A 22,681-nucleotide genomic window follows, 5' to 3' on the forward strand; every position below is an offset into this window, starting at 1 on the left:
CAAGAAACTGGACACAAGCTGCCCTGGACCGAGTTTGTAGGCGTAACTTTGTGACGCAGGTGATATCCTGAGAGTAGTTTCACGAGGATAGATTCAGTTTTCCTTGCGTCGCCAATTGACACTGACATTAATTTTTGCACTAGTGAAACGGAGTCTGTTTTTTGATAAACCATATTTTGACCAAAACACTATTTTCGCCATTCCAACTGTGCTTTCACGCGAGGAATTTCACTCACCAATAAATGCATCCGGTTTGCTGCGATGCGACACTTTCCGGAGAGCCTGAAACTGTCTGCGAGAATCAGCGTCAAAACAGAGAGAATATTGCATTGCGGAAACGAGCAGCATAACTGATGTCTTTGTGTGTGAATCTGGGAGGTAGTTTGCATCAACATGCATAACATAGTAGTGTAAGTCAAGCACCTTTCCGAAGGGGACTGTAAGTATGTACCTACGACTTTCGAATGCACAGGACCAAGCCGGTGGTGGGTGGAAGTGGGTGGCATGCTTGCAAAAACGAGTATTTCACGGAGAGTTTGTTTATGTTGATAATGTAGGTACTCAGAAAACGTCAGTGGGTGGTGAAGAAGGATGAAACCGGTATCGGTTTTGTCCATTCTTATGCTTCGAAGGATGCAGACTATGAAGGCAACTTGCAATGGGAGGGTCGATATCTGTATGCAATTGACATAGGTAAGTGATGATAGAGTCACAAAGGAAAGTCCGCTCTTTTTTGTTTGCAATCCGTTTCAGAAGCTTTTGCGTAAGCAAAAGGAAGCATTTTGTGATGCGTCAAGAGCACATAAAAGACGATTTAGAAAACAAATCGATAGTTACAAGGAGAAAATAATTCATGTATTTTGAAATCATTCAAATGTTGTTGCATTAATAAGTAGTAGGCAGAAAAAGCACGTTTTCTTCAGAAACATAACACTAGGCCATACCCCTAACCAATTCAATCCAAGTCAAATAATTTCCGCTACTATTCTGTCAACCAATCCAACAATGTTGGCGTAAAGTAAGTGATTATGCAATCAGCTCCAGCACGGCGCATTCCGATTACCACTTCCCAGAGAACCGTACGCAGATCGAACGCACCTATTTTGCCGGCATTCAGTAGCATCGAGTATTCGCCAGATACCTGCAAATTAAATCGGAAAAATCGTATCAGTAGCAAACTCTAGGTCACGCAATGCTTCTATTCTAATAATACCTGATAAACAAACAGAGGTAATTCCGGATAGTCATCTTTAACTTGCTTGACGATGTCCAAATACGCTAGGCCTGGTTTGACCATTAGCATATCAGCACCTTCCTCGACGTCTCGTTTCTTGAAAAAAATAAAATATTTAGATAAAAAAAAACTGAATTATTCAAAAAGTTTTCAAATCAATCACCGCTGCACGTTTCGCTAGCCCCTTCGAACCGGGTGGCAGCTGGTAACACTTGCGATCACCGAACGCCGGGGCCGACTTTGCTGCATCCCGGAACGGTCCGTAAAACCCGGACGCAAACTTAACCGAGTAGGACAGCACCGAAACGCGATTTCCCAACTGATTCTCGCGAAGAATCTTCTTAATGGCCCAAATTCGGTTATCCATCATATCGGAAGGAGCCACAATGTGGGCACCGGCTTGTGCGTAGGCCAACGAAACTTCCGCAATCCGCTTGATGCTGGGTTCGTTGTCGATGACTCCGTCCTCGGTTAGGACCCCACAGTGCCCGTGGCTAGTGTAAGGGCACAGACAAACATCGCAAGCAATCAGCAGATTCGGGAACCACTGCCGCAGCTTGGGTAAAGCTTTAACTACCGGGTTATCTTTTGAATCGGCACTAGAACCGGTTGAATCCTACAATTAGTATATGAATTGAAAACTCGCCAATTAGCAACTATAGCAAAGTGCACGTACTTTTGGTAAATTTTCCGTCACACCAAAAAGCAAAATTGAGGCCAAACCTTTCTCTACGAGAGGCGCGAGATGCTTCTTTAACGGATTAAGTCCATAGCGGGCAACACCGGGCATGCTGCTGATTTCCTGAACCGCATCGTCATCTTCTCTAGAAAATTTAAAACAAAATTGCCAATCATCTTGGAATGAAAAATCAAGTTGAATTATTTTTAAAAACTACACCATCAGGCTATCCGTGGCGGTTTTCTCTTCGCACACTTACACTAGAAACACCGGATACATAAGATTGTGTGCGGCAATGTCTACCTCCCGGCACTGGAGTTTCCGCAGGGTGGGATGAAAGATTCCGCTGTGAAGTTTCGTGAGCTGCGACATCCTGGAGGGTCAACGAATCGAGGAACACTGGTGCTAACGGGAGCGATTTTGGACCAATCAATACGCTCAATACTACACTGACTGATTGCTTTCCACGGAGAAAACTGGCGCTGCACTTTCACCCACCGTTGAAGGTGCGACACATGAAGCGATTGTGTAATTTATGATAGATAGTGTTAAAGGGGGTATAGGAAGTATTATCGCCATAGGAGAGTTTCTTAGGAAATTTGTTGCGGGATTACAATCAAAAATGCATTATCGTTTACGAGAAAAAGTGTTGCTTCTAAAAAATTTTTGTGATAATTTTGTTATCTTTTCTGCTTAAGTCGTGAATAGATGCACATGCGGTTGTACACAAACCGGTTATCAGGTAAGCTTGTGTTTGTGAAGAGAGAGGAGCAAAAACATAGTAAAAACAGTGTTTTGTTTGGTACAAAAGCTTTTATTTGCTGGATTTCACATCTACCTCAGAAATAAACGAAACATACTTTTGCTATGATATTTAAACAACTTGTTGAGATCTGAATAAGAACAAACAAACATTGAAATCACATACACACTACTGATTACAATATCCAGAGATGCCAGATGTTTTTGAAAAATGTCTGCAACTGCTCGAAAAATCGGAAAAATCTGCTTGAAATCTGAAATAAATCTATTCGTGATTCGAAAAAGTTTCGCTCGCGCTGATAAAAGTCTGTAAAAATCTACACATATTTTGAGAAAAACTGCGCAAATATAAGGAGACTCTGACAAAAATCTGCAGAAACTATGGAAAATCTGTTAATATCTGCAAATTGATAAAAATCTGCACACGGACTCTAAAAATCTGCGTTTTGCAGACAAATCTGCACATCTGGTATCCCTGACAATATCAGCAATAAATTCCTCCGCCGGTATAAAACTAATCGAGCAAACGATAATAATTTGACGTTTCTCCTAAATGATGATTTGCGGCGCATGTGAAATATTTCGAATGTTGTATGCAATATTGTATGCAATGAAATCGTTTGCACTCATTTCTTTGATAACAAAAATATCTGCAGTCCAGATTTCAATTGATCATCAATTAACTCGCAACAATATTAATGTTTCAGTGTTTAGTCAACATCAATTTCAAATAATTTTTCAACAAAAAAAAAACCGCAGTCTTTTGCTAGAACAGCTGTCAAAATATCGTCGGTATTTTTATAAAATTTCACTCGACCTCTTCAATTCAAAAGTGAAATTTGAAGTCGAACTCCACAGAAGAAAGCTTTTTCCGACAAAAAAGGACTGCCTCATCACACTTTTTTGTGGTCCGTCAGTTATCAGTCTGTTCATCATTAATTTTCTTTGTTATCATTCCCTGATTTCTTTCTAGCGTGAAAACAAAAACATAGAGTGCGCTTACAGTTACAATTTATTATGCAGAAACCAAGAATGATTATCCTATACGAAAAATTTTGGCAGATTACACTTTCGATAAACCGTTCCTAGTTGTCGAGAGTTTAATTCATAACAAAAAATCACATATGGTAGCAACAACAAAGTTCAAAAAGTTAAACATAAAATTATCTGAATTCGTCATTGTCATTAATGAAAAAAACCTACGTCAAATAAAACACAACCTAACAGCCTTCTCTGTATTTCGGTCTCACTCTATAGCTAACTGACTAAACATGCTTATACACTTGGTTCACGTTCGATTGTATGTTTGTTAGTGTTTTTTTTTTTAATGTTTGCTCTTGTGTAAACAGGATCACAGTAAAATGCTAAATAATTGTCTTGATACTCTAACATACTTTTTTTTGTTCAAGATTTAGATTTAGAAAGATTAAACCCTAGCTTAGTGAGCTGACTTGTGACAATTTTGAGCACCTTCATTCTAATCGAAACAAAGCCCCATCCAGCCTACAAGAGTTCAACTTGCCAGTGGTCCTTTTCAAGTCATTCTATTTATTATTATATGAGATTACGTAATATCTTCGGTATTTGCTGTACAAATAACAGTGCTATTGACTAATGGCGCATGGATGGAAGATGTTTGGTAATTGTCCTTTTGCAAAGTGGGATTTCAGTGACACTGAGCTACCGTTATTACTGCTCCACTGCGTGACGTCGATGGTGCCGAACTGTCGTCGTTGTTGTGTTCGTAGAGGTCACAACTTTGGGTCTGCTCATCCAGGCTGGGTGTACCCGACAGGCTTGGTAAGTCTGGAATGAAGAGGAGGCAATTTGCCGGTGCACCACGAGGGGCGGGTACCGGTCAAAAAGATGGTTCGAAAACTTATATTGTAATGATGAATGGAGTCGAAAAAAAAAATCATCTGGAAGGGACTAACTCGAATGTGTGAGTTTCAATGATCACAAAATGGCGGACGGATAGTTTGATGGTTCTAGGAACAGAGGGTTTTATAATTGCTGCGATTTTGGTGAGGGCGCTGAAAAGTTACGAAAGAAAAACAACCAAAACAAAGGATGTTAATGCTACGAAAATTAAAGTTAAGAAGATAAATAAAAAATTAAAATCTGTCATCACATACAGAAGAGGGACAGGGTGCGGAATGACTCATTGCACAGGACTCGGCTAAAAAAGAACGAAAGACAGAAAGAGAAAGAGAGGTGGGCAAACGATGAGTCGAACGATGATAATGATAATTGGTTTATAATTAGTTATCGACAAACGCTAGCTGGTTAATCAAAGTGACAAAACTTGACGTACCTGTCTGCAGGCAGCGTGCCGTACAGATAACGTTGGTCTGGCGGGCTCGAACGTTCTCCATGTTGACCTTCATCGATAGGTGGCCGAAGAAGAAATAACCCAGAGCCATTCCTCCTACCACCGCTAGGAACAGATACCCGTTGTAGAACATAACCATCAGCATCAAAGCGTATCCAAGCATGCTATGTAACAAAAACATAGTAGCTTCCACGAGAAATGCACCTACGCGTTGCACAAGCGGACGCAGCAAACCGGGATTCGGTTCCAGCGACAGAAGGGTCGCGCTTTCGCTTGGTGGGCAGGAATTCGGCCGGGTGCGCTCACGTGCTGTTCGCGCTCGGACTTTTGTGCCGTGAACCTGTGGGGAAAAATGACAAAAATGGCTCAATAAATATTGTATTCAATCTCTCGAATGCATCCTATCCTAATCTATCCAGTTTCATCATATACATAAAGTGTGGTAAACGCACGGATGAAGCCAATTTAGTTCAATATTAATTGTTGTTCAAGGTGAAAGGATTGGTTAAGGTGAAACAGTACAGGAGCCAAAAATGGCCGACTTCGAATTTTCAAAGGCACAAGCATACCCTCATGTTTGCCAGGGTGATTCAAACACGAGGATATGTTTTCACAAATGATGCATTACCTTTTTTCGGAGTTTTGTGTCTACAAATTTAGAGCAAAAACGCAGTTTGAACGCACATCACGTGACGCAGTTATATACACAGACTGTCATTTTTTGAAATCTGTGAACCTTTTACGCTACAACAAATACGAATTTTCATGAATAATTCAAAAAAAATTCCAATTGAATTCAGAATAACTCGAAAACGGAAAATTCTAATATTCAAATATTTTTGTAAGCTATACTTTAATGCTAAAATACATACGCCCTTTAAAAAAACTTTTCCACCCGCAGAAACACTATCGATTTTTGGAAAGAAGATCGAAATTTTACCGAACAAATATCATGGTTGTCATTATATTGACTTTCAGTCACGACTTTTCGTCAGTTCACGTATTATTTACGATAGAGAATGTCCTTTCGAGTGGCGCCGGGAAGACACAAAATTTACTCAATAACTCTAACAAATTTCTGGCAGTTTCGAAAATTATTTCCCATTTCGGAAAATATGTGAATCCAAGAGTTTGTAACTGGCAGGGACTTTATCAAAGTTTTGTTCCAAATTTTTTCAGAAAAAATCCAAAAAACGGTACAAATTGTCAATAATACGATATTCACCTAAAAAAAAGGTTTATCCAACACCTAATAAAATAGCTCTCTAGAAATAATGTGACGACTCCAAACAGATTCAAAACAGTAACTGGGGTCGATTTACAGCCTGTGGTTATTATCCCGATTTCGGAAATACTCATATTAGGTGGTACAAGTCGGACTCAATTATCCGGAGACTCGTTTATCCGGGATTTGATTATCCGATTTTTTTCTCTTTTGCCGCTTGTTTTGAATTTTTATTTTGAAATTTAGCCACTGCGTTATGCGAGTAGAATAGTAAAGAAATTTTAGGCAGCTTGCCATCTGGGAGTCGTTATTTTTTCAAATGACATCAGAGGTTAATTTCCAGCCTTTCAGGATCATCCTGAATACGGAAATACCCATATCGTGTAGTATTAGCCATTTTGGGCCGATTTCCAGAAACCGAAAATCACCATCTTGAACTCGAAAATAATGTCTGGGACCGATTTTCGGTCTTAGAATATCTCCCCGGCTCCGAAAACACCCATATTAAATGCTATTTGGCCTTGGCTTTAGCTCAAATTGGTCGGAATCTGCCTTCGAAACAAAGCTCTATGTTTTACATTAGTAGGTGGTTTCATTTTGGTGGACGCTTAGCTAATTTAGCTATTTAGAATTGAACAATTTTCGTGACACTCTCGACGTTTCCGGTAACCCAGCAAACAAATTGGTTCACATAACTCGCACTCAACTATGTTAAAGGAACCCTTATTCGGAAAAAATGGCCATATAAGATGCATGAAATGTGCCTATGTGTACAAAACTGGAGGCCATATACGTACATTATAAAAAAATTGGTTATTATTTTGTATAACTTCGTAGGCTATCTTAAATGGCCTCATTTGAAATTTTTAATTACATTCTATTAAACTCAGTGGAATGATCTTTCAATTTTATATGACACGTTAAATTGCTTCATATATAACCTAATATTGCGTTTTATAGGATTTAAGTTTTATACGTTATACAAATTCAATGTCGCATCTTATGTAATTTCAATCTTGACATGCACATTAAAGTGACTTAGAATTAACATATTTATACGACTTCTGGTTTGCTGGGAATTCAAATTTCACCCCTATTCCACACGTTGCCGTAAGACGTAATTCTACGTCAAAAATAATTTTCAATATCGACAGTAATGTAAATTTACTAACGTCACAACAACTATACTGCCGTGAGATGACAAAGTGACGTAGATGCCATTTTTACGAATATAGGTGTTTCATGCCAGTTTGTTTATTATTCAAAGACCTATCTTTGGGTATCTTCCTTGTTGTCATTACTTATTCTTACGTTGCATGAAATCAAAAAACAAAATGACGTAAGCACCCATTTAAAAAAAAACTGATAAACTGTTCACTTGGATCTACGTCACAATGTCATCTCTAGGACAGGATGTGACAAGAGAAACCAAAAATCACCCAAAGTTCTGTCAAAGTGAAAGCCTTCTCTGATTGGGCGATTTTATTTAGCGCACTATTAACCCTTAATTGCCCAGCGTTGTTTCAGAAAATATTGAGAATAATGTTTTAAAATGAATAAATTTTAATTTTTTCTACAAATATAATAGATTGGAGCAGTTATCTAGGCTTTGATTTTTCTATTAAAACCTTGATGGCTGTTTATACGAATTTTATTTCTTAAAAAAAACTGATTTGAAACGATATTCGCAATGTTGTTTTAAAACAACATTGCGCATTTAAGGGTTAAGTTTTATTATTAGTCGGTATGGTTGGCCGGGTTCCAAAATTTCGATATTTTTGGTTTACACTGTTTCTGCATACCAAGTGGATGAACTGTGTTTCGTTCAACAATTTTTCGAAACATTTTCATACAACGGTTCTGTGAAAATTAACATTCGAAATATTAATCATGTTTTTAAATTACTTATGATGGACGATTGCAGATTTAACTCAAGAAAAGCAAGAGGAATAAGTTGAAATTATGACTAGTTAAAATAAATCCAAAATATATCTTCAAATCAATTCAAGATTCATTGAGTAACCATTATCAAGTACCTAATTATAATTGTAACCCAGAACTTGGAAAATTAAAATGTTTTATGAGGGCTATTTTAAACGGAAAGAAAAATAACTAGAAGCCACTTGTCACGTCCTGTCCTAGACGGCAGTTCAGGCCCGCATTTGAGGGGGGAGGGGAAATGCTCCGGACCTGGGGCGACCTTTTTTTTTTTTGCTCGTCACCTTCCAGAATGTTGTCTCTAAATGTTTTAAAAAACGAGGGCCTCACAAACAAATTTGCCTCGGGCCCCCCAGCACCTAAATTCGGTTCTGCCTCCATTATTCCATGTATCTGAGGTAATGGTGTCATAAAATCTATGTTCTAACTAGAGATACTCAGAGAGAGATAGAGAGCGATAACTGATGAAAAAAACCGCCAATTTGGCAACAAGGTTTTACATGTCAGAGGTGCCTGATCTCTTCTCAAAGCGCAATGTTGACTAACTTTTTTATTCGACTGGTATAACCGATTTCAACGGTGGAAGTCCTGGGGAATAATAAAGTGCATCACAAAAACCGTGTTAAATTTTATATTTAGGTTTATTTCTATACTTGCACCATAATTGATCATTATTTTATTGACCATACAAAAGGTTTGTGAACCACCAGTTTAAAATCACTGTGGTAAAGCAATTTTGGAGCATTCTCAATTCATTGTTTCGTAATAGAACACGAAAAACGTGTGAAAATAAAAATATCCTTTATTGTACCTGATTACAATACCTCTCAATGTGTTACGTTTCTTGTTCGTTGCACTTGGGTTCTGACATGTTCGTTTGACTCACAACATTCTTTTCGCATAGCTCTTCCTCTGAGTATTGCTAGTAGCACAGAAAGATACTGTTCACCCCAAGTTGTTGTCAACATTGCCTGTTTTGACATATGGACTGTCAAGATGAAGAACAGTAATGACAATTGAACATGCCTACACTCAAAATATTTTTCACGTTATTGTTACGTGAAATTTCCTGTACTTATTCATTTTCTGTCATTTTGCATGATTTATGTGACAAACATAACATCTACGTGAATATCACATGCATAGGGGGATAAGGGGCATAATGAGCACACGGGGCAAAATGGGCACCCCTCTTTTATGCGAAACTACGCGTTTTTTAACACAATATGGTATGTGTAACTCTTCCGTAGTTACTACAGTATCTCTTTATGTAGAACAAAAGTGGTTTGTCTGTTTAAAATATGGAAATATATTGAAAAAATCAATCTGGTTCTCGGATGTTGGAAAAATTATTATTATTGCGCACTACAAAATAAGCTTCTACGGTCGTTTAAATGGCTCAATCAAGTATATAGACACATCAATATAACGTATGGGTCGTACCCCAAATTTCACTATCATTGAAGTTTTAATTTTAAGCTATAATTAGTGTTAAAATCTCATGTTAACTTTAACTAATTCGATAGGGGCGAAATGGTCACCTCTAGGTGGGGTAAAATGAGCACACCTTGTCACATAAACTTACCTGAAATTCATCTCAGTAGACTTGTGAGTTTGTCTGTTTCCATAGTCAGTGTTTGTTTACAGTGATGGTGCGAATATATTTTAGAAAATCTTCGAGACCGAATCGGTCAGAAAAAGGGACTGCAGGCAGAATTGGCCACCATAAGGCGCGACGGGACATTCACGAAACAAGCCGCCAAGTATCACGGCATCCCGCGACAAACGTTGGCTCATTAGGTGTACTTCTACACAGTTTCAAGATATGTTCTATAATAGTGCTCATTACACCCCGTGGGTGCTCATTATGCCCCAGTGGGGTGCTCATTGTGCCCCACACATCGACTGATTGCTAGTTTTTGATGCATGAATCTAATTTGTGTTTTTACCATTATACGATAAACTTTTAATTTGTGAATAATGTACCTTTAATTATAGATAGTTAATTCAGGTTTTGCACTAAAGACAGCTTACAATTTTTGTCGTTTTCCATGCTTAAATCAGCAACCAAGCTAGGGTGCTCATTATGCCCCCCCCCCCCCCCCCCCTATGTTTTATCACATAGCATCTACATCAACTTGGCAACATCAAATAACATGAAGTATCGCGTGAACTCTCCGTGCGAAACTACACAGAAATCAAAATGGCGAAGCTGTTGTCTGATTCAGTCTTTGAACATGAAAGGAATTCCTCGATGACTACCCAATAAGTGAGCTTTAGAAAACCCATAAGAATCCGGCATCGAGATTTCACACAGATTTAGTTCAAATTGCGAGGAATTTCCTGAACATAAACAGTTGCAGCCAACAGTTATTATCGCCAGCGAATGTCGCAATATAGTTTTGCCATTTTGTGTGTCGTTTAATTCATTTACGGATTGGCGATTTTGCATACCCGCGCGACTTATCAAGCAACATAATTGGATAATCTCTGAAAACTATTCCTAGTCTCTTAAGAATTTGGGAAACCACAATTGAAAATTATACGTTGTATAAAACGTAGAACCTATCAGACAATCAAATGCTTTTCACTTTACCGGTAGTCAAATTCTACGTGAAACTCACATTAAATGCATATGTCTACTGAATAAGATTCACAGGATAAATCATCTCACCTGTTCATGATGAACTCAAATGACAATCAAATCTACATGAAAATGACATTGGAAAATATTCACATAACTTTTCCGGTAATTATAACGTGAAAAATATTTTGAGTGTATGACATCGCGCCATGTTTCAAGTATGGGTAAACGAGATAGCATATCATCACCACTTTTTATAGCGGGCACAAATGAGTTTGAGCCAGGGGACTATAAACGTCAAAACTTCGCCTACCAATCATAAATTCATCACGGCGTCAATATTTCATTTCAAATGCTTACGAAAACCATCGCACATTGTACCGAAACCAAACGTTGAGTTCTTGTTTTTTTTTTCATCTATAAGGATATATATCCGAAATAAGTCTACTGACAATTATGGAACATTTACTCTATTTCAGTTGTTTTAGGGCAAACCATCCAAAAAGTGGGTACCAGAATCGCTGGTACCAGAATCAATGAGTGGTAGATGAAAAATGTATGGAGTTTAACAGCCACAAGAGCCCCTTGATTTCTTCCAGGGGCCTATAAACGTCAACATTTCGCCTACCATTCATAAATTCATCACGGCGGTAATATTTCATTTCAAATGCTTACAAAACTTATCTTATTCATCGAAAGTGCACATTGTACTGAAAACAAATGTTGAGCTCTTGTTTTTTCGCATCTAATACGACATTTACTCAAGAAAAAGTCTACCGACAAAATGGGACGTTCACTCTATTTCACTTGTTTTAGGGAAAACCAACCAAAAAGTGGGTAACAGAAACGCTGGTACCAGAATCAATGAGTGGTAGATGGAAAATGTATGGAGTTTGACAGCCACAAGAGCCGCCTGGTTTGAGCTCAGGACATGATTTCATCGTCATTCGCTGTTGATCGGGATAAGGATGTCAATAGCTCGCAAATTAATGAGAAATATGAAAGTGCAAAACAGACAGAAAGTTCGTCAGTATCAGACAGCAAAACCTTATGGTGAAGACTTAGAGAGGAAAAAAAACAACAGAACCCTTACTAACACGCAGAGTATTCATCCCCAGGATACCTATAACTCGGTGACGGAATCGTGAAAGGAATCGCAAACACGATCCGGAGGATTCCCACTCACGATTCTTATTTCAAGAATCCCAGAGCCATATACAGGGCATTCCTGAGGATTCTTTTTCAGGAATCTTTTTCAAGGACGCTCAGGAATCCAATGTGAGGAATCCTAGAGAATCTATGCGAATCGTATGTGTTCGTCCGGGAAGGATTGCGTGCAAAGCCACAACAATGCAATACTGACGTAACAATACTTGACAACTGTTACTTCAAATGCATTCTTGTATTCGATGAAGCAGATCCGAAGTAACAAAATAGTTTTGTAGTGCTTGGTACAACCAACACCAGCCCTATGAAACTTTGATATAACCAATTTTGTTACGTGGGATAGCAGGATATGCAGCACTCTCAGCCACACAACAGTTTATTACCCTAACGCAGGGATGTCATGTAGAAAACGTCATGTAGTTTTCGACGAGTTTTCTACGTAGAATACCTAACCAAAAACGAGTATTCTACGAAAACCTGCAGAGATTTTTTTGGTGAATTACATGAAGAATAAACGAAATTTAAGTTTAAAAGTATTGTTTATGTTTAATTGTGATAATTTTGGTGCTTCTTACGGGAGTCACTTCACGGTGAAATCAGAGTGAGTAAACAAAATCCTATTACGGGACTCACGTAAGTGAGAAAAACGTCGCAAAGTGACATCTGCCGCGGAATCTGGGTTATTATGAGTGTCATATCAGTGAAGTGAGAACGGAAAAAGCGACGATTCGCGTGGAATTATTTCACGACCATTTTGAACGGTGAAATGATTCCACGAAGATGCCATAAATCTTAAAGTTGATTGATTTGTGATCTAATGGTAAATATTGGATTTATTATTCAGTACCGAAACGAATCAGAATTTGATCCGTGCCTTGAGGCGGTCAAATTTTCATTTTTTTGCCCGATGAAAAAAAGCAAACTAGTTCAAAAAATTTTCGATACCGAAAAAAACATTTTTTTTTTTTAAGCCGAATGTTTTAGAAATGCAGAACACGTCAAGATCTGGTGTTATCTGAAAAAACGGGAAAAACGACTTTCTGGGACTTAGAGATTTTTGAGCTAAGAAACAATCTCATTTCACTTGTCCTATTCTCAATTTCACTTCACTGTCAATCTCACCCCACGGAGGTGATTTTTGTCACCTCACTTGAGGTGGAATCGGGAATAGGTCTTTCTAGCCAGTACAAACAACAAAACCAGAAAGGTTTAATTTTATATACGTAACTTTATATAAATTTGTAAATTAAATTAAGTAGCAATTCAGAACCCAAAAAATGAGTAATTACTTAACCCAAAAGTGAATATTTCTGTACCCAAAAAGTGAGTAACAATCATTCTGTTTTTAAAACGCCTTGTTACTCAATTATGCGTATTTACGAAGTTACTCAGTTCATGAGTTGTTCCACTGTTTACGAAAATGCGTCAAATCTTACTCATTTTAGAGTTATTTTTCCCGAGGGTGTAAAGAATTCTTCCTGCAATAGTTTAAAGTTGTATGTAATTTTTGGTGGGCTTTTTTATGTATGCTAGGGGAACCATGAACCATTGAAATGTTGGGTACGCTCTAAATATATGAGATTTGACAGCGATTGCATAGTTCTGTAGAAATCAGGCCTTAGATGCGCCTTTGCAGTTGCACTGATTTTTTATGTGACGTATATTATGTGATTTTGCTTTCATTAGCATTTTTGGATGACAATAAATATGTTGTTGAACCGTGAATTACGATTGAAATTATTGAATGAAAACTTTGGTTTTTTTTGAGTTTCTTTATCATTGCTTGTTTCACAAAGTCCGGAAAAACACTTACTTGCTTCTTCCTGTTTCTTTTTTTTTTAAACACACCTAATCAGTGCAGCGAATGGCATTTTATGACTCATACTGTGAGTTTTCGAGTGTTTGAGAGTTTTCTACTTGCATGAGGTTTTCTACCATAGAAAACGTAGGATACAGTGGTTTACGTAGATTACTTACGAGTTCCAAAAATCGCTTAGAATACCATCCTTGCCCTTACGTTTACCGATTTTTCATGAGTTTACCTTCACACGCACCTACGAAACTACCTATGCAGCATCAATCATAGTAACCCATTAGTCAGCACGAAAAAAATGACAGCTCTATCAGTCGAACTCTAACCATGATGGCGAAAACAGTGAAGCTACTCCATTCAAAAGTGTGCGCGTTATGAAAAACGGTGCCGCGCCGCGTCGAAAACGGATATCATGCGGCACCTTGTGGACAGTGAATACGCCCGTTCCGGCATCTACAACATCTTGGCACTATTTGACAACAATCGGAGTATAGAAAGAAAGCCCAGTTCTAGACGGCCGACGACTCTGAGCGACAAGAAACTCCAAAAGATGTTAAAGATGAAGACTAAGGGAAAAGTGACTACATCACTGCATGCGCTTGGCCGGCAGGTCAGGACATGTCAGGAAGCGTTGCCCCCCTTTGTAAATTACTGCCCCCACGAAGGAAGTGAGCTCCAAGGTGAAGTTCATTTCACACACCGAGTTCCCGAAGAAAATGCTGCTGTGGCTGACATTCAGCGAGAAGAGGTAGTCAAAGCTGCTCTTCTTTCACTACGGGCTGGCCGTGAACGGGGTAATTTATAGTACGAAGTGCCTGCCGGAAGTTGCGTCGTTCATCAACAAACCCCAAAGGGCGAAGACGCGGTGTTCGGGTCGGATCTGCTGTAAGCCCATTGCTCCGAGTCCGTTCGAGGAGATGCAGCGGTTAAATGAGGTACCCAAGCCGGCGATCCCGCGCAACGTCTCCCAGCTGCATCCCATCGAGAATTTCTGGCAAACTTGAAGCGTAAGATCTAATATTCAGAGGAAAAATAACAGAAGGATTGTGTGCAAGGCCACGACAATGCAATGTTGACGTTAAAGTACATGAAACTGTTTCTTAGTTTACTTGCATTCGATGAAGCAGATAGCAGAAGATGCAGCACTCGCAGCCGCACAACAGTTTATTACGATATTGTTGATTCCGTGTTGCTCCTGTCCAGTTGGGGGATAACAGTTGTTATCCCTCTTCGTGCTGACTGATGGCAGACATGAGAATGGAGGTCGAAATGCTGCTTCTAAGACGAGAATTAACCGTCTTTGTTGAGGCGTTCCACCACTTAAAATTGAGTGCAGTAAATCTTCTCAAACGAATTTAGCATTTTCAGCAACTCACGCCTTTTGATTGGAAAAATAAAAATCGCGTTGTGTGGAAAATGATTGTAAGAGGCTCTGAGAGAGGGATGCAGGATGAAAATCAAAACATCGAGTGCGTCACGAAAATTGCCCACTTTCAAACGCCTAAACTCAATCAATTTCCAACGAAGTTCTTTCATTTCTACAGCATTCGATTGGAAAATTAGCTAGGCGTTTGAAACTATTAAAGTAATTAAAAATGTAGAGCCTTTTTGAACGCATATTTCAACCAATCAGAGCCGAATATTAGTTCAAAAATCAGGCGAAACTCTCAGTCTCAATGAAACTAAACAACCAATGACTACCTTTTATACCTAAACACTTCCGACACTATAATATACAAATAATTGACAACTTGTGAACGATTTTGACGTATTTTCTTCGGTATTTTCTTGTCTTCGAGGCTCCTCCTCCACTAAGAGTTTCCCTCGAAAGGCTGATAAAAATGGTAGCAAAAAGAAATGTTACCTTCATATCTTTTCATAAAACGGTATCTTATGGTAAGATCTGGCCGTAACGCAAAAAAGGAAGATAAAATCCCGTTCATCTCGTATCGGGCTCCGATTCTCGGAAGGTCGAATTCATCATCCATAGCGCAAAGAAAATTGCGTTGGTGTCACCTTCCCAAAGTGCCAGTTTGTTACATTACTCAAGAATACCGAGAAGGCTTAAATAAGTGTGCTGTCAGCATAAGCTACGGTCGAAAACTGTTTCAATTCTAATATCAACCAAGTGGTAGCGTATTATGAATAGGAACTTAATACCTAAAAATTTTATCCAGTTAATCAATGAACTTTTTTGTACCGTCTGCCGGGGTGAGATTAAGCCACGGGGGTGAGATTGAGCCAAAACGGGAAAAGTTTGTATGTTAAATTACTTGAGATTTCTAGAACCTAATAACTCAAATTCAATACTTTATGAAACGTGACATATTTATTCACAACTTCAAATGAAATATAGATAATAACAGTGAGCTGTTTCACTTAAATAATTTTTCAAAGTACAGGGTGAAAAACATGCGCAAATAATGTTATCGAAAAATGTCCCTGGGAAACCAACCCGATCAAGAAATCACATCAACTTACTACTCAGTTGGTACGTAAGGTTGCGTCTCCAATGTGTTGAGGAAATATTATGCATTGAACCTGTGTTGGCTCAGAAAACAATGTTTTTCCAAACTGTACACTTTTCGAGCCCTTTTGGGTGAGATTGTACCAAGCTATAATGAACGGTTTAGTGTGCGGAATTGACCTTCACGACAAAGTTTGATGGGTTTATCGGCTTAATCAGTCCGCGTATACTAGCAAAAACGATTTGTTTTTTCTTATTCCGACAGTTTCGGTGACTATATTTCACCTTTAGTCACCGAAACTGTCGGAATAAGATAAAACAAATCGTTTTTGCTAGTATACACGGACTGATTAAGCCGATAAACCCATCAAACTAACCGTTTCAGTCGTCATATAAACAACTTCACGACAAAATTATATCAGTATACACCAAAAACACTTGTTTTGTTTACATAGGGTGTGTTGTCTAGCTATAGTATAATTTGAAATAATGATTTAAAGCTTGAGAACAGTAAGCTAACAACTGTTAGATGGAAATTTACAATGACTGATATTACTTATGGAATGTAACAAAATTTTGTACACCTATTCTATATAAACTGATGACTTTTAAAGCGAGGAAGGAGGAATGTGGGTACGTTTGCAGCGGTTTTGAGATCTTCAATGAAATATATAGTGGTCAATGACACATAATAATTGAAACGAGAAGTCTTCTCAGGCTTTATGTCTTAACGTTTTCCCTTTCTAAGCTACCTGGTGACGCCACTATGTGTATAGAGACTGTCCATAAGCCACGTTCTCATAACTGGTTACTCCAGAAATCGATTTGATCCAGTCATACATTTTTCTATAATTCATATGAAACGTAGTTTCTGGTCAACCCCTACAGCCCCTGATAGTCCACGTTGTTTATGGTCGTCCCTATAATTACTGTTTTATCATATTATTCATGCGAATTATTCGTAGATACACTACTGTCAATTCAACAGGTATTAAATTCAACTTTTTGTTTTTGGCACAATCTCACCCCATAGAAGGGGTGAGATTAGGCCAAAGTTCATTTAATTCTAGCAAAATTATAGTTTATTGTAACTTAATCATATTTGCGGCTGTCGTTAACTAAACATTTAAGTTTGCATTGACGTGATTTGGTTCAAACTCATTGCCTAAATGTGTACATTACAAGCTAAGGAACAAAAATGTATCCTTTTTTGGCACAATCTCACCCCGGCAGACGGTAACCGTCGTTTAAGATTTGCAGAAGACAAATCGCTACAACTGCCGTGTTTCTGATAAAGCATAAAACTATCGTAGTCCTACGTCAACCATGCAGCCATGTCTTGGACACCACCTTCCTACTATTTTAGTCAGCCTATACACCAGAGAGACGCCGAGACACTCACCGTTAAAGCAACTGTCAACATCAAAACGGGCGAGTTGTATAATTTTGCATTGCCGTCATCCGTTTTGATGTTGACAGTTGCTAACGGTGAGTGTCTCGGCGTCTCTCTGGTGTATAGGCTGACTATACTATTTACGGTGAAGAGGTGTTCTACCGACAATTGGCCGGCGTGCGACCAGACTGAGCCAAGCGTCAAAAAAAATAATTTTGAGTAAGGCTGATACAAATTTCGAATTCTTTTTATGTCCAAGGTTATCAAAGTTAGCAAAGGGGGTGGCAAAAAATAAATAACACCGAGACGAAAAAGAAATATCTTTGATCAAAGTTTGTGTGCAAGTTATGACGTTTGTAACTTGCACTCAAATATATGTTAAAAAATAACACTTTATTATTATTAGTATTTATTTCGCTTGCCTTTCGACGACAATCTCGCTGTCACCTGACTTGTTTGTTGCTAAATCAAGCATTTAAGATTTCGGAAAACCAATGAAATGAACAAAACGGTTTTAGCTTTTTTTCTCTTCCCCTCTCAATATTCAAGATTTTCGAAGGGGGGGTGGGGGTGACATAAAATGAAAATAAAATTTGTAACGGCCTAATTGGCATTTAAAGTTTGACAACCCATAAGTTAACCGTGTTTGAACGAATCAACAATTTAATGCTAAACGCGTAATGAATGGAGCTTAATGAATGGCCTGCTGTTAAAAATATACGAATAATAATAATAATTGATAAAATATTTGGCTTCTATTCTTGACATCTATGAACTTAGTTCACTTTGGTCGGAACAAAAAATTGATAAAATGGTTTTTAGTTCAGTATGGTCGAACGTATCTATTACGACTTGGCTATAGAACAAACTAAATTTTACACTAACCCAAACGTAATACATAGATATCAGCGCTGCTGCATCTCTTAGTACAAGCGGTATGAAAAATTGTACAGCTGACAGATAAGCAAGGGTCTACTACGAAAGGCTGAAACACGGAAGGCTGAAATCCGAGAGGCTGAAATCACGAAAGGCTGAAAGCTACATAAGGCTGAAAACACGAAAGGCTGAATCACGAAAAGCTGAAAAATCATAAGGCTGAAATTCACAAAGTTCATTTCTAAAAAAACACTCGCTGCCTTCGGCCGACTCGATTGTCCGACATGTATGCTGTCCTTACTCGCTATCGCACGTTCGGACTAGGGGAAACTAGGGGATCACCCCTATGAGTCAGTAGACCTAGGAAAACGAACGAACCTATACAGCGGTGATTTCTGCGGAGGGGCTGCCCCCCCGCAGTGGCCGGCGCTTCCGACGGCGGGTCGCCGGCGCACACTCGCGGCCTTCGGCCGTCTCGCCCTGAATCATCTAGGAAACGTGTACAAGAGTCAAGTGTGTATAGATTCAAATGTTGCCGAAAATTGATTTTCCATTGCACAAACCAATTAATACTCAAACATTGAACTCTGTCACCTTATACAGGTTTGTTATCCATGTGTCCGAATTTTTCAACGATTATGATTCAAGTTACAAAAGTTTCAGCCTTTCGTTCATTCAGCCTTTTGTGCATTCAGCCTTTCGTTATGAAACATACTTTTCAGCCTTTCGAGTTTCAGCCTTTTGGGTTTCAGCCTTTCGAGTTTCAGCCGTTCGTTACTAACCCGATAAGCAAAGCTCTATTTTCTGGTGCCAAAGCGCACGCTAATTGTGAAAATTGTATCAATGTGAAACGGGCTGAGGATGTGATATAGACCTAGAAAAAAAATTTCGTCTGGACGAGAGAATTTTTTTCTAAGTCTATATCACATCCTCAGCCCGTGTTCATTATTAGCACCCTCGAGAAAAATCACATGCATTGTATACTTTGTAACTTAAAACCTTCAATATTATTTTCGAATGACTTAAAGCCAATCAAAATTATTCTCTAACCTATTGCAAGATATACGGTGACTAGAAACAGGCTCAAAACTATGTTGGCTTTCGGTCGTGTCTCATACACAACCTCTTCAACTATAGAATATGATTGTGATAGACCGCTGCGATTACGTTTTTGTTTTGGTTCAAAAAATTATTAAGTTTTTAAAGCCCCGTTAACTTGTTTTGCCTACAAATAAGGAAAACTTATTTGCCATTTTGAAGATTGCTTATTAAATAGACGTCAGATTCACAAAAATACATCACTAAGACCACTTTAAATACCCGAGCAGTTTATCAATCAAAACGGTAGAACAAATCAAGACATCTTATATTGTTTTATGAATAACCGCCCGGTCTAAATTCATACCCACAGCCCGGATCATCGCCCCATTTAGTCAATCAACAAAACCTTATCGTTCACTCACCTTCAAGCCTTCGTAGGCAATCGACAGCGCGATTAAAACCAGACAAAGCGCCACCATAGCTCCGGTCGTATTCACGGTAAGACCCTTGAAGAACACATCTCCCACGTCGGCTCCCCACCAGAAGGACATGTGCATATGCATCTCGATTCAAGTTCGGTTTCAATACTGGTCTTGCCTGTGCTGTTTTTTTTTTTTTTTTTTTTTGGTAATTCCTAGCTATATAAGATTCACTATCGCGCTTCTACCGCACTGTGCGCGTCCAGCTGAAAGAGAGCAAACAAAAAACAGACGTTCAGTGAATGTTGCTGGCAAATAAGCAGGTTCTATTCGCATAGTATGTAGTGGGAATTACCACCAAAACAGGTTCATCTGGTTGATCAGACTTTTAAGCGACTGGTAGCATTCACTCAGCTGGTCAGTTCTGATAAGGCCATAAGTATGCTTACTTTTTTATGTTTGTTCTGCGAACTTAACGGGGGCTATGCGGTTTGTTGAGTTTTTTTAGACGTCCGTATCAGTGTTTGTTGACTGGTTTAACACAAACCTATAGGTTTGAGTTCCAAATGAATTTTTATAAATTATTTTTACCCAACGTAACGCGAAGTATCTCCGTTAGTAGCGTTCCACCAGAGCGACTGATAAGCGATGTAAACGTGCTGTGCTGCATACACAAATGGTATCTCTTATCAGAAAAACAACCAACTTGCCTCGGACCGATCTATACACTTTACATGATTTTGCTTTTAAAGCCAGTAAGTGATGAAATTTTTAAACTGTAAATAGGTGTATCTACTGACTAATTAGTTGATTGAATACCGTATAGCAAATACGAATTTGATTTATCTTCAACCCATAATCAGAACTGTTAAAACAAAACAAAATCGCGATAAGAACTTCTCGTTTAAATAGCGGGTTAAATTACCAAGCATATTACAATGAAAACCATTTAAATTGCAATTTGTTTTCGTCAACCTCGGGTGGCGGTGAAACAAAATAAAACCCAATGACACAGTTATTAGTGCATGCATCCACTGTAGAGGAGGCGGGTAGCAAGACACGAACAGCGCGACTGTAAGATAAAAATGCACACACCTCGACACGGCTGAGCTCTAAACGAAAAGTGCGAAACGAAAACAAACCAACAAACTTTGAGCTGAGTAAACATTATAGCTTCCAGTTAAGCTCCTCTTGTAACTTATAATCGCTCGTTTATGTAATATGCTGGACCTGTGCTGGGTGGATCAGCAAAAGCGAAAACATCACTCCTGCCATCGGCTCCGCAATCTTTGAAGCGTGTTGCTCGATAATCGATGGAAAAGTATTTACTTACCTTAATGGACAGGTCCTTAGAACTAGCTCACACGATTACTACGGGAGTTGTGGCCACTTGCTGTCATCTGTACTACGACGAACTCGCGACGGAACGAAACGTGACTGGATTGCAAAAGTACTTTAAACGTTTAAACCATCGATGGCGACGAGTGCGACGACGACAGCTAGTAAAAAATGAGATTTTTCTTCTCTCCCTGATGGAGCCGAGCAAAAGCTGCCTCACAGTACAGCCATTGTTTGGTAAATGGTAAATGCGCCTCGTCTCAGTCAGTACCTCCTGGTGCACTGTATGTAGGACGTAAATAAGCTGGTTCTATACAGCAGCAGCCCATTCACCACCCCACGAACAGTACAAAACAGCAGCGCGAAGTATGGACCATAGAAGTGGAGAAACAGAGAGAAAGGTGAAGAACCGGATTACCTTGAGGCCTCTGCCAGGCTAAACGCCAACGCGAGCGATCGGGCGAGATTTTTGCCGTAGGTTAATGAGCAGCTCTACTTACGGCTGTTTATTTACCTACGGCAAGAATCTCGCCCGATCGCTCGCGTTGGCATTCAGCATGGCAGAGGCCTGAGACTGACAATTTTACTCGATTTACTAAAGACGGTCGATGGAGATCGGCGAAACGAAAATATACTATTGGGGTGGCCGCGAGACCACTCACTGTATGTGTGAGTGAATGATAAAAGCCAGAAACCAGATCAGATTTTTGTAACAAAACAAAATAATTTTTAATTTTTCTGCTTGCTTTATTTTCCTTCAGATCTCTAAGATGTTTGCAAAAATATGTTTAATCATAAAACCATAAATTGCGCCCTCAGAGAAACACTTCAAAAAAAACGTGACAGACCAACCATTAACGCTGAAACTGGGAAGGTCGGGAGTGTTTAATACTTCAATCGAGAACATATAGTTTTAACAATAGTTCTAAAATTTTGTGTTGTCGAGAAAGCTTTCTTTCCAAATAAGTTTATAGGATGAAATAAATAATCCTGAAATACTAACGCTATAGTGACATCATATACTGGAAGGTGTGAGTAAAAGCGAATCACACATGACTTCATTGGTCGACTTTGGTGTAAACATTCATTCTCCCACCCTGATAAACATCTTTGTTGAAATATTTCACAGCGTTTCATTCCCCTTTGCACGACATTTTGTATTCGAATTGGTCGTTATGAAACCAGCTTAGAATTAATTAATGTATTCTAAATATAAGTTTGATAGTAGTGTAACTGACATTCAATTACACTTTTTATGTTCTATTTTGTTGGAATATAATAGATCATTGCACACCAAAAATAACCTCACTTTTCTGACACTTCCCACGGGTTTGTTTACAATGTGTTTCATGCACTTTTTATGTGAAAGGAGTGAAAATGAATGATACGAGTACGAAAAAGATGGGAAAACTC

At 38.8% G+C, this 22,681-nt stretch overlaps 2 protein-coding genes across 4 annotated transcripts; both read right to left on the reverse strand.

The window, feature by feature from the left end:
- Window positions 1–833: 833 nt before the first annotated feature.
- On the reverse strand, window positions 834–2,638 carry LOC129723826 (delta-aminolevulinic acid dehydratase). Its single transcript, XM_055678282.1, has 5 exons — window positions 2,173–2,638; window positions 1,911–2,058; window positions 1,398–1,850; window positions 1,214–1,330; window positions 834–1,141 (listed from the first exon to the last, which is right to left on the reverse strand). Exons 1-5 carry the CDS (start codon window positions 2,283–2,285, stop codon window positions 983–985), a joined length of 990 nt encoding a protein of 329 aa, XP_055534257.1. The 5' UTR covers window positions 2,286–2,638; the 3' UTR covers window positions 834–982.
- Window positions 2,639–3,669: 1,031 nt separating this feature from the next.
- Window positions 3,670–21,638, reverse strand: LOC129723827 (uncharacterized). 3 transcript variants are annotated; one of them, XR_008727821.1, is made up of 6 exons: window positions 21,264–21,638; window positions 19,934–20,196; window positions 4,990–5,347; window positions 4,811–4,854; window positions 4,610–4,708; window positions 4,350–4,481 (listed from the first exon to the last, which is right to left on the reverse strand). XR_008727821.1 is itself a non-coding variant. In XM_055678284.1 (5 exons), exons 2-5 carry the CDS (start codon window positions 20,072–20,074, stop codon window positions 4,664–4,666), a joined length of 588 nt encoding a protein of 195 aa, XP_055534259.1. In that variant the 5' UTR covers window positions 20,075–20,196; window positions 21,264–21,638; the 3' UTR covers window positions 3,670–4,663. The 3 variants fall into 3 exon arrangements, 2 of the variants coding, with proteins under 2 accessions (XP_055534259.1, XP_055534258.1); XM_055678284.1 differs by having other exon boundaries at window positions 3,670–4,708; XM_055678283.1 differs by lacking the exons at window positions 4,610–4,708; window positions 4,811–4,854 and having other exon boundaries at window positions 3,670–4,481; window positions 21,264–21,632.
- Between the last annotated feature and the right edge of the window lie 1,043 nt (window positions 21,639–22,681).

Source organism: Wyeomyia smithii, chromosome 2 (genome assembly GCF_029784165.1).
Source record: "Wyeomyia smithii strain HCP4-BCI-WySm-NY-G18 chromosome 2, ASM2978416v1, whole genome shotgun sequence".
Lineage (NCBI taxonomy): Eukaryota > Metazoa > Arthropoda > Insecta > Diptera > Culicidae > Wyeomyia > Wyeomyia smithii.